Source organism: Nuphar pumila, chromosome 4 (genome assembly GCF_984573655.1).
Source record: "Nuphar pumila chromosome 4, dmNupPumi1.hap1.1, whole genome shotgun sequence".
Taxonomy (NCBI): Eukaryota; Viridiplantae; Streptophyta; class Magnoliopsida; order Nymphaeales; family Nymphaeaceae; genus Nuphar; species Nuphar pumila.
Window position 1 is genome coordinate 138539441 of NC_143252.1, and position 10449 is coordinate 138549889.

General features: G+C 43.4%; 2 protein-coding genes across 2 annotated transcripts; one reads left to right on the top strand and one right to left on the bottom strand.

Moving 5' to 3' along the window:
- The first annotated feature begins 764 nt into the window (after positions 1-764).
- On the top strand, positions 765-4629 carry LOC149841258 (uncharacterized). The gene is made up of 2 exons (XM_090004730.1): positions 765-1629; positions 4445-4629. The coding sequence occupies exon 1, from the start codon at positions 850-852 to the stop codon at positions 1624-1626; it is 777 nt and encodes a 258-aa protein (XP_089860856.1). The 5' UTR covers positions 765-849; the 3' UTR covers positions 1627-1629; positions 4445-4629.
- Positions 4630-8071: 3442 nt separating this feature from the next.
- LOC149841259 (14-3-3-like protein 16R) lies at positions 8072-9553 on the bottom strand. Its single transcript, XM_090004731.1, has 4 exons — positions 9009-9553; positions 8691-8813; positions 8425-8541; positions 8072-8308 (listed from the first exon to the last, which is right to left on the bottom strand). The coding sequence occupies exons 1-4, from the start codon at positions 9495-9497 to the stop codon at positions 8255-8257; spliced, it is 783 nt and encodes a 260-aa protein (XP_089860857.1). The 5' UTR covers positions 9498-9553; the 3' UTR covers positions 8072-8254.
- Positions 9554-10449: the final 896 nt, after the last annotated feature.

The following is a 10449-nucleotide window of genomic DNA, read 5'->3' on the forward strand; positions in this document are numbered from 1 at the left end:
CAGCTAGAAATGGATCAACTATATAGGTTACCCTGTAAAACACACACAATGTAAAAGGTTAGAATTGAGTCTGACCCGGTTATGAATCTATTTGGTCATCCCATTCTGACTTGGATCCGACTTAACCCGATAAAGACCCAGCCCATTTAAAACCCTAATTAGGGCTATCAAGTATCAACTAGTTGCGTATAACCTGATTCTTATCCAAGTTGGATCCGATAGGGCCTGGGTTGGGGCTGAATAAAATAGGTCCAATTAGCTAATTGGTCCGACACCGGGTTCGGTTTATAAATTTTCAAATCAGACCCAACGAAAAAATATAAAAAAGAAAAATTTACAGCATCCACTTTATGCTACCCGTAATCCAATCCTTGATCTGGTTCTGCCCAACCCAGGTCAGGTCGGACCCAGTACCCGAACTTCAAATCGGACCCGGTTCTTGATCAACAGATTGCGAGAAGATCCAACACGTTATATAAACAGTGCTGTCTGATGCTATCTACTCCAAAGTTCAAACGTTCTTCCCGTTCTTCACCCCCAACTTGCTGTCTAAAATGTTATTACCAAACTACCCTCATAAAATTTAAAAAACTTTCTCACTCACGGTTGACTATTCTGCGTCATTAAGAGAAAATGAAGCCTATTTATGTAAAATGTTCAATTCCCTCATTGACTGCCAAGTGCCGATGCAGACGTTTGGGGTTTGAACCAGACATAAAAGGATTGAAAAGTCGCCGGAAAACTCCTAAGTCCCTTCACATCATTACCTCTCCTTTCCCGGCGTATTCTTACCGGAAAACCGCTGGGAAATTCACCCCTGTCGTCGGGAAAAGTACGGATACGGTAACTATGGATGATGGTTCTTCCCATCCATTATCATCTGCTGGAGCTCCAAGCCATGACCATCACCACCATCATCATCTTGGAGTAAGCAAGCTCTCACATAAGATCGGTAAGACAACACCATCATCGTTATCATCATCGACATCATCATCATCATCATCGCTCCATCATCATCATGGCAAGAACGATGATGACAACCACCATCGTCCTCCGGTTTACACCATCGACAAGAGCGACTTCCGGAGCGTCGTGCAGAGGCTGACCGGCTCGCCGTCCTCCGAGCGGTTTCCCGACCGTCCTCCACCGATCCGCCCGCCGAAACCGCCAAGCTCTCGCCTTCAGAGGATGAAACCGCCGCCGTTGACGCCCATCGCGAGAACCCCGCCGGAGATCTCGTCAAACCCACCGGCCTTTCCTGCCGACCTTCTCCCGGCGCTGCCGAACCCTCCCGAGCATACCACCATGGGGTTCCTTGCTAAACCGACGGTGGGCTCGACCCTGCCGAACCCACTTGGCTCGAACCCTGGGCCTACCTCGCCGGTGCGCCTGGCGGGTGTTCTTCCCCTGCCGCTGTCGCCGCAGTTCCTGCTCCCGTCGCCCACTTGTTCGATGCAGATGCGATCGCCTAAGCTGCTTCTGCCGTCGATGTCGCCGAGCTCAAATTCTAGCCCGGCTTTGATCGATTCGGGGTTCCCCTTCTCGCCGTCCTCCCCGTGGGGCGGAATTCTGCACCCATCGTCTCCGGGGTTCCTTCGGTTGCCGATCCCGAGCTCGAAGTGGTGATTGGTGAGTTCTCATCGTGTTTGGTCGATGCCCATTTTTGTTCTTCTTTAAAATTTTCTTCCTTCTTGTTCCTTTTGTGTTTTTTTATCAGTTTAAGCATTTCTTGTTCCTTGTGGAATTGTTGAGCTGTATAGCATTTCTTTCTTACAAAGCCCCTTATTTTCTGTTGACCACAACAAGGGTTTTGGGTGTTAATCAGTATAGCCAATTCAGCTGCTTTACAGGTTCAGTTTAAGGTCACATGGGTCTGCACCAGGCACTTAGTTTCTATCAAAGGTTGTTACAATGACAATTAGGCATGTGAATTTTTACATCATATCTTATGGGTTTCGACTCAAATGCACTAATCTTATGAGCCATGCTTTGCACAAGTACAAACTTTAGGCTATTTTAAGTTTAAAAGCAGAGGAAACATTGCCTATTGCTTCTCTCTTTTTGAAATAAAATTAGGATAAGAAGGATCTTATCTTATGATGCATCATTATATGTCAATCCTAGCCGTCCAACCCAATGCATCTTGGCTGTCCAGATCTGTCCACATTCATCACGCATTCCTGCAGATGATCCTACCCATCCATATGCATTCATAGGGTCGAAGCATGCGATCCTTTTCCTACCTGAAATCCCTCCTACAACCTTGAAACAGAATCATGATCTATGAACTGTCTGACGGCCCTGGTATTTCCCAAAAGAAATTCAAATGGAAACAAATAGAAATGGCTGGAATAGTTCTGGAATTCCCCAACCATGCATGCATTACATTGGACACCTAAATAACCCTTTACAAGATTCGAAAAGTCGATGAAAAGTTTGCTGTTAAGGGAGACATGAATATCTTTTCCTTCATCAACCGTCATATTCTCTTCTTCACTTACATGTTTCACCATCATTTCTTTATCAGATTTTGGCCTTCGTGGAGTGCACTTGCCAATATAATGAAATGCTTGCCAGTCGTAAAGTGTTGTTTAACAAAGCCTTCTGATTGCCTAAACTCGTTTGTATTTGCAATTTCAAAGGAAATTTTGATTCTTCTTTCTACAACCTGTGCTAAAGGAACCAGAAAAACACCACTTTCCAAAAGTTGTGTTGCTTTTCTCTGTTAGAATATGATTCTTTAGGTAATCATGCTTGAAACAAGCGACAAGTCTTTATTAAGACAACATGCCCCTATCTTGATATGTCTCTGATAAAAAAAACCAAGCGCTTCTAAAATTTTGTTACTTTTTGCCATGAATTTTGATTATTCACCATCTCTTCTAATATGATATTCTTGCAACTTCATCAATTATCTACTTAGTTACATAAAAGCTTGAGCAACTGATTATGCGTGAAACCATTTTGTTCCTGGGGAATTTCCTCAAAGATTATGGAGATGTGATTTCGCAAATTGGTGGTCTCCCGCTTTGTCTCATTTTGCTGATTAGTCTTAACCACCTAAGTTCATTGTACAGCAGATCCCTTTAAAGCCTCGTCATGTCTCGCCTTTGTTTGTCTGAAGTTCCAATTCAGCCAAAGTTTTCCAACTGGGTGTTGGCATTGTCAAGACTTAAAAGGTTAAAGGTTATACACATTAAGAAGTCACCAGTGGACTAACCATTCTGAAATGATTGACCAGCCAAGAAGTGTTTGTTGGGTGCTGCAATGTAGTATTGTTCTTGTAACCACCTCTCAGTGATTAATTAGATTGGGCTATTCTTGGGTTAGTTGGTTCATGCCTCATGCTCTCTTGATATCCTTCCATAATTAGTTGCTGTTTCTCCTTCATATACCCCATTTTTCTGCTTCAAAACTTATGATTACGTCATTGACCAAGAGTTAAATGTTCAAAATTCAACCAAGGAACATCATAATAGAAATGTTTCATGATGTTTGAAGCAGCAATGATATCACTATGCCTCTGAAAACCTCGACAACTGATATGGATCAATCAAGTCCAACGGCTTGGCTCAGCCTGTCTTTTGAATCTGCCGAAACATGGAGTCTGATCCACTTCTGTTAAGCTCAATCAGTTTAAATGGGTTGAAAAAGTAGAGATATGTGTGGGAGTCAGGATGTGAAATCAAAGTTTGATCATGGATGGCCTTAAATTGTTATCTCATCTCATTACAGTACAGATTTGCCAATTCCGTGCTAGTGAATAGATGATTCTTAGCCCATATGGGCTGGATGTATCAAGTTCTTATATGTTTAACAATGTTTTCCTGTTGCTGTATGGTCAGACTAGGGCTTTAGCAAAGTTCACCTTTCCTACTTCTGGTCCATCAAATGTTTGATCGTGCAAGCCCTGCTTTTTTCTGAAAGCCTGCTTAGGCATTTTGACCGTTTCTTTAGATTGAACATCAAGTTTCTGCTTCATCTTAAATGATATTTCAAGTTGAAAACTGATCTGGTCTATCATTAGGCTACTGCTGGGTTGAATCCTAGACATGATTTCAATTTGTGAATGGGAAAAAAATATGAACAAAGATGGGTTGGAATCAGATATGGCAGGTTATACTCTGGACACAAACTTGATCCAATTTGTAGATATGCATACATGTTGCAGGTAGAGATCAAATATAGGAATCACTGGTAAAGAGCATTTTTTTTATCATTGTTTCTGTTGAGAAAAAATCATATGAAAGCATAATTCGGTGAGGCGGTCATCCAGCCTGATCTTAGTCGGAATCCAACTGTTAAATTGGCGGTCAAATAAAATAAGATCAACATCCAGCTGACCTGAACTTGATTCATATTTTTTGGTTCTAGCTATTTTTTTATGTTGGTATGTATGCATTATTGTTGCATTTCTTTTTACTGGTTCGAGTTCTTGTTGCAGATTCGGGGGTCCAGAATTGGTGGAACAATTGTGGTGTGGAAAAACAATGATGAAAAGGAAAAAGATAAAAAGGAAATAGAATATAAGACTCGTTTGAGGAGAACAAACTTATCAGATATGGTTATTTGTAAAAATTAAACTGCCATTACAAATTCTAGAAAGTTAGTGCTAGCTCCTTGTCAAAAGGTAGTAAAGAAACAAAATGGTTTCTTTTTCTTTTCTTGGATTAAAATGTTGAAGAGTTTTATGGTATATGTATGTGATTAAATACATTTAAGTCACCATGGAGTGTTCTTCTTTCCTGAGACTTACTGGTCAAACGCAATCGTGTTTCTCACATAATATCCCCTCATCTTCGTATGTTAGTCTCTTTGTTTTCCCCGTCTTTCCATGTATGTGGTGGCTGTTTTTTTCTTTTTTGATGACGAAGGAAAACCCTCCTGCCTCCCTTCAAGGTAAAACTCTGGGTTAAAGACACGAGCACCCAGCCTTACTTCCCCCAACTGTGATAAAGCAACAGCATCCCCCATGAGCTAGCAGGATTTGATTCTAAGCCTTCAGCTTGACACATGATCCTGCTCACCACGACTAACCACTGCGGTGGTGTATGCGCAAATAGTCGGTTATGATAAACCGGGGTGGAGTTCGAACCTGAGACCCCTTGGTGAAAATGTTTTATATTTTTAAAATATGTGATATTTTTAAGATATGTTTTTTTGTTTTGATGAGGGGGAACCTGTCTATATGGGTTTCTTAAGGAATGAATGATCTTTTCAAAAAGTTCTAAGACATGGCTGATATATGTGGCCTAGTTTGGGATCCGAAAATGAGCTGGTAATCTTATCGACTCTGTTTGTCTCTTTCCAAGAACCAAAAGCACAAACCGCTCAATTCCAAATCTCAGTTGGCAGATGAAGCTAACCAGCTCATTCCTTAGTCATAGGCTCCTCTTGAAGCATGCATCTCGCAGTTCTAATGATCAATCAGGACCGGATCCATAACTCGCAAGTTGGTGTGTCCCACCCGACCCGAAGTTACGCACACGATGCGACACAAAATACTCGACATTAATTATGCAAGCTGACCGAGAGCAGTATGAATTGAAATCAGGTTCAAGTGATTGCACACTTTAGGATTGGCACATGATAAAGGCTCCGCAGCTGACAGGCTGTATTTCAAAGATGGTAGGTGTTCAAGTGAAAGCAATCACATCCACCTGATCCTCCCTATCAAATCACACATATATAGTGGGCCTCCATCATGAATGGTTTCAAGATGGTAAGGGATCCAACCCAAACCCATATTGCACACCTTTTTTTCATCTTTTCCACAATGGCATATCCCTACTTAACCTACTTTTTTGGGTAAGAGTTTGGATCCACATCCAAAGATGGCCGTCTAGTGGAACATGTCATGGTAGCCTGCTGGGTTGGACCAAGCTTAGAAAAAGTTCTTGAAAATAAAAAATAATGAAAAATGTCTACTAAATATTTTTAAATGATTTTGGGTTGGGTTCTGATCCGATCTAACTCAGTTGCCCCGCTTAGTGTGATTTTGTGGCCTTTGGCATTTGCCTTAAACTCGTAACCGCGCCCCAACTATTATCAAGCTGGGTCATGCCTAGGCCAGGTTTCCCAAAATGGTCTGGTGAGTTGCCCTTAACGGACCCGGGTCAAGTCAGTCTGGCTTCATGCTCAACCCGACTCTGAGCCTTCATGCATGGTTTGATCCAAAAAGCACCATTCACAACTGTTCGGATGCTTTCAATTATCCAAATTACATTTCTTTATGAGAATGTATTTTTAGGGTTTATATTTCTGTTGAAGTCTAAATTTTTGTAACGTGAATATTTATCAAGTTTTTTTATATTATAAAAAGATTTTCTTTTTTTTTCTTAAAGCTTTATTAAAAAAGATGTGTTTTAAATGAAGTTTTGCAGACCCGAGGGGTTAGCGTAGTTGGAACAGGACTCAACTGTCATCAGGGTTTGATTCCCGCAGGCATTATCCTCGTTGCATAAGCCCAAGCTGGTGGGTCCCTAAGGTCAAGGGGTGCGCATCTCTCTGGGGTAGTTTCCTAGCCCAACTGATGGGCTGGAACTTGTGTAGAAAATAATCGGCTTTGGGAATTTAAAAAAAAATGCAAGGGGGTGGAGATTTTGGAAAAGTTGATGCTTTTACTTGGTGAAAAGATTGCACAAATATTTGTGCATTATGCACCTGATCACCCTCCATCTTGTGGGACAGGGCCAGTCAGGTGTGGGACCCAAGACCTGATGGAGGGCGATGGAGTGCTTAATGCACAAAATTTTGTGCAATCATATTGCACGCGATCCAGACTCTTTTACTTGTGGCACTTTAAATTTAATATATTGAAGTTTGTCTTATAAAAGAATGTGTAACAAATAGCCTTCTAATTTCCTTTTAATTACGAAAAAAACGTAGTTGAGTCTCTTTAGTCGAATCTCGAAGCTGGATTAGTGAAGGCAATGGAAGTGGAACCCCATCAAGAGGCTTTATGTTCAACTTGGCCTAGCAATTAAATAGAATAGAATAAGAAAATGTAACGGCACTCATGAAATTGACACGAGCATCTTATGTTGATAGTGTGAAAATGGTAGCAGTATTTACATAAACCCTTGCTGGACCAAGGAATCCATGACCACTGCGACCACCTTGACTTTCGTGGCCTACCTCTGAAAGCTACGGACACACCCGTGCTCAAGTGAAGTTTGATCTGGTGCAGCACCCTCACAACCAACCCGCTGGCCATTCGGTCGAGCAGTATTTATATAGTAATGACACCATTAGTTACTACTAGGACCATAACATAAATACACATTTAAAATGGTGTTGAAATATGCTTGAAGATATATATATATATATAGCATTTAGTTTTTTTTAACCTGTTATCCTGATAGCATAGAACTCCTGATGGCTTACCCATTGCCCATTAGGGATGGCAGTAGAGCGGGCAGGAGGGATGGACAAGGTCTTCATCCCCACTCATTTCAAAATCCTGATCTCTATCTCTGCATAGGTTTTGATTTTAACCTTCATCCCCGCCTCCATTCGCGTTTCATATCTTCATCCTCGGTTCAACCGGGGCGAGGCAGAGCGCATTTTTCTTCAATCCACTGCCATCCTTAAAAAAGATTGAGGACGGGACAAGGTGGGACAGGGAAAAGCATAAGTCCATCCCCACCTTCATCCCGGACGGGTTTGATTTTAACCTTTTTCATGTCCTCCATTCCCAATCCAAACGGGGCAGGGCAGAGACCCTTGATCCACTGCCATCCCTATCCCCAGAAGAGTCACCACACTTAGGCTTGCCCAGGAGGTGAAGATCATGGGATCTGAACATAAACCACCTGCCTATTTGCCTTAGGCCCCATCCCAAGTCATTTAGTTGCTCACTTCACCTTTGAGAGAGAGAGCCGAAAGAAATTCAGCAAGGTTGAACCCATGAACTGAACAAAGCAAAAGCCAAAACAAATAAAAAAAAGCAGGAGAGAAAAGGAACATCAGAGAGGGGCGGCAAAAGGGGAGCGTCAGCAGGAGAGAGAGAGAGAGAGAGAGAGAGAGAGAGAGAGAGAGAGAGAGATCACATGATTCACATCACAGTAAATTACAGACCATCCTGGCTTTCACATTTGGATCGAAAATCCTCAATTCAAATTCAAAAGGAAAAAAACAGACAGAAAAAGAAGGGAACATATCAAGCGCCTTGTTTAACAAAAAGGGGGAAAGGAAGAACTCCATACTCTTCACACCCCCCACCGATAAAAGCAAGAGAAAAACCAGAAATTCACTACTCTTCTTCAGAATTCTTGCTTGTTTCTTTGATCTCATCCAATTCATCATCCTAATGAAAAAAAAAACATAAAACAGAAAATAAAAGCAAAGCCCTAACAAATGTATCAAAATGGAAAATAACGGGAAGATAACAAACGAAAAGAAAGAAAAAAGGAAACAATTTACCTGCATATCAGACGTCCAGAGGGTGAGGTTATCCCGGAGGAGTTGCATAATGAGGGTGCTGTCCTTGTACGATTCCTCGCCCAACGTGTCCAACTCGGCTATCGCCTCATCGAACGCCTGAAATGAAAACTCATCGAAGATGAGAAAGAAAAATTAAAAAAAAAAATGCACAGAACCCTAACTCTCGGAAGAACGAAACGGGGAAATTCAGGGCTTCGTCGTGAACTGATCGCAAAAAATCGGCCGGATCCGGCGATCGAACTCACCTGTTTTGCCAAGGTACAAGCCCGATCCGGCGAGTTCAGGATCTCGTAGAAGAAGACGGAGAAGTTGAGGGCGAGGCCGAGCCGGATCGGATGCGTCGGAGCCACCTCGGCGGTCGCAATCTCCTGTAAAACGCCGAGAGAACACGAAGAAATCGCAGAGAAAATATCGAAATCAGCCGATCGTAGAAGCAGAAGAAAACCGCATATAATATATATATATATATATATATATATATATATATATATATATATATATATATATATATATATATATAGAGAGAGAGAGAGAGAGAGAGAGAGAGAGAGAGAGAGAGAGACCTGGGCGGACTTGTAGGCGGCGAGGGTGTTCTCGGCGGCCTCCTTCCGCTCGGCGCCGGTCTTGAACTCGGCGAGGTAGCGGTTGTAGTCGCCCTTCATCTTGAAGTAGAAGACCTTGGAGTCGGGGGTGGAGGCGGAGGGAACGAGGCGGGAGTCGAGGAGACGGAGGATTCCGCCGCAGATGGAGGAGAGCTCCGACTCGACCCTGGCGCGGTAGCCGCGGATGGCCGAGACGTGTCCGCCGTTGCCGCGGCTCTCCTCCTTCTGCTCGATGGAGGAGATGATGCGCCAGGAGGCACGGCGGACGCCGATGACGTTCTTGTAGGCGACGGAGAGGAGGTTGCGCTCCTCCACCGTGAGCTCCTCCCCCTCCTCCGTGCTCGCCGCCACCACCTTCTCCATGAACTCCACCATCTCCTCGTAGCGCTCCGCCTGCTCCGCCAGCTTCGCCATGTACGCGTTCTCCTCTCGAGCTCCTGACAACGCCATCTCTGTCTCTCTCTCTTCTGCAGGACGCAACGAGGAAGAAGATGAAACAGAGAGGAGTGCCTCTGTGTATTACCTGTTTTATTTATTTAATTTATTTATTTGTCATTTTTTGTTAACCAGAGTGTTTGGCTTAACCATAGTTAGGTATGACAGTGAGGGTACGAAGACAAGGAGGCATGGAACGATTGAAAGTGAGTGACTATGGGGGATATCAATGGGTCGGGTCTGACTTGGATGGTCAAGGGTTTGGATGTCAGATAAAAAACCGGGTCGAACCCCAAAGCATGGAGCCTGGATAGTGATGTGGAATGCCTGAGGGTTAGGCGGTCGAGCAAAACAAATTTTTATTTTCAGTATTATCATGGATAAAAAGCAGGATATCATTTTTAATTATGAGACCAAATTGTCAGAAATTAAGGCGTTGCTTGAGGATTAGGTACCTTAGGTGGTGTGACCAGCATTAGGTACCTTACGGGGCAACCTTGTTGCTTGGAGGGAGACCTTCGAAGGCAAGGTTATCCATGTTGGATCGTATTCAATTTCTGTTTTTTTTGTGAGGAGGAGAATTGTAGTTTGCCTTTTTTTTTAATGTCAGTCTACGGGCCCCACACCCCCACACTAGTTAGTGCCTCCGAAAAAAGAGTTTTGAGCTGAATTGAGGAATATCAAGGCGTTGCTTGTAGGGATGGCAGTGGACTGAGACGGGGCGGGGGACAATGTCTCCACCCCCCGCCCTGTCTTTAAAATTTAACCTTCATCCCTGGTCCACCCCCATGGTGGGGGAGACTTTGGACCTCCACCCCCTCCCCGTCCTCACCCCCGCCTCCGTCCCTACCTCTGCCTCGTCCCCCGCAATTTTACCCACGCAAGAACGACCAGACACCATGGCTTCACGCATCTAATCCGCAAAGAATGGAACAAAAGCGGGTGAAGCAAAACCAAGCGACATCAG

What these genes read in the sequence shown, in the direction of transcription:
- LOC149841258 (XM_090004730.1), top strand. Translation starts at nt 850, where the DNA reads ATGGATGATGGTTCTTCCCATCCATTATCATCTGCTGGAGCTCCAAGC.
- LOC149841259 (XM_090004731.1), bottom strand. Translation starts at nt 9,497, where the DNA reads ATGGCGTTGTCAGGAGCTCGAGAGGAGAACGCGTACATGGCGAAGCTG. An exon ending in CTTGTACCTTGGCAAAACAG is followed by an intron (nt 8,542 to 8,690) that starts GTGAGTTCGATC and finishes TTTTCATTTCAG; the next exon opens with GCGTTCGATGAGGCGATAGC. An exon ending in TCTGGACGTCTGATATGCAG is followed by an intron (nt 8,309 to 8,424) that starts GTAAATTGTTTC and finishes TTTTTTCATTAG; the next exon opens with GATGATGAATTGGATGAGAT.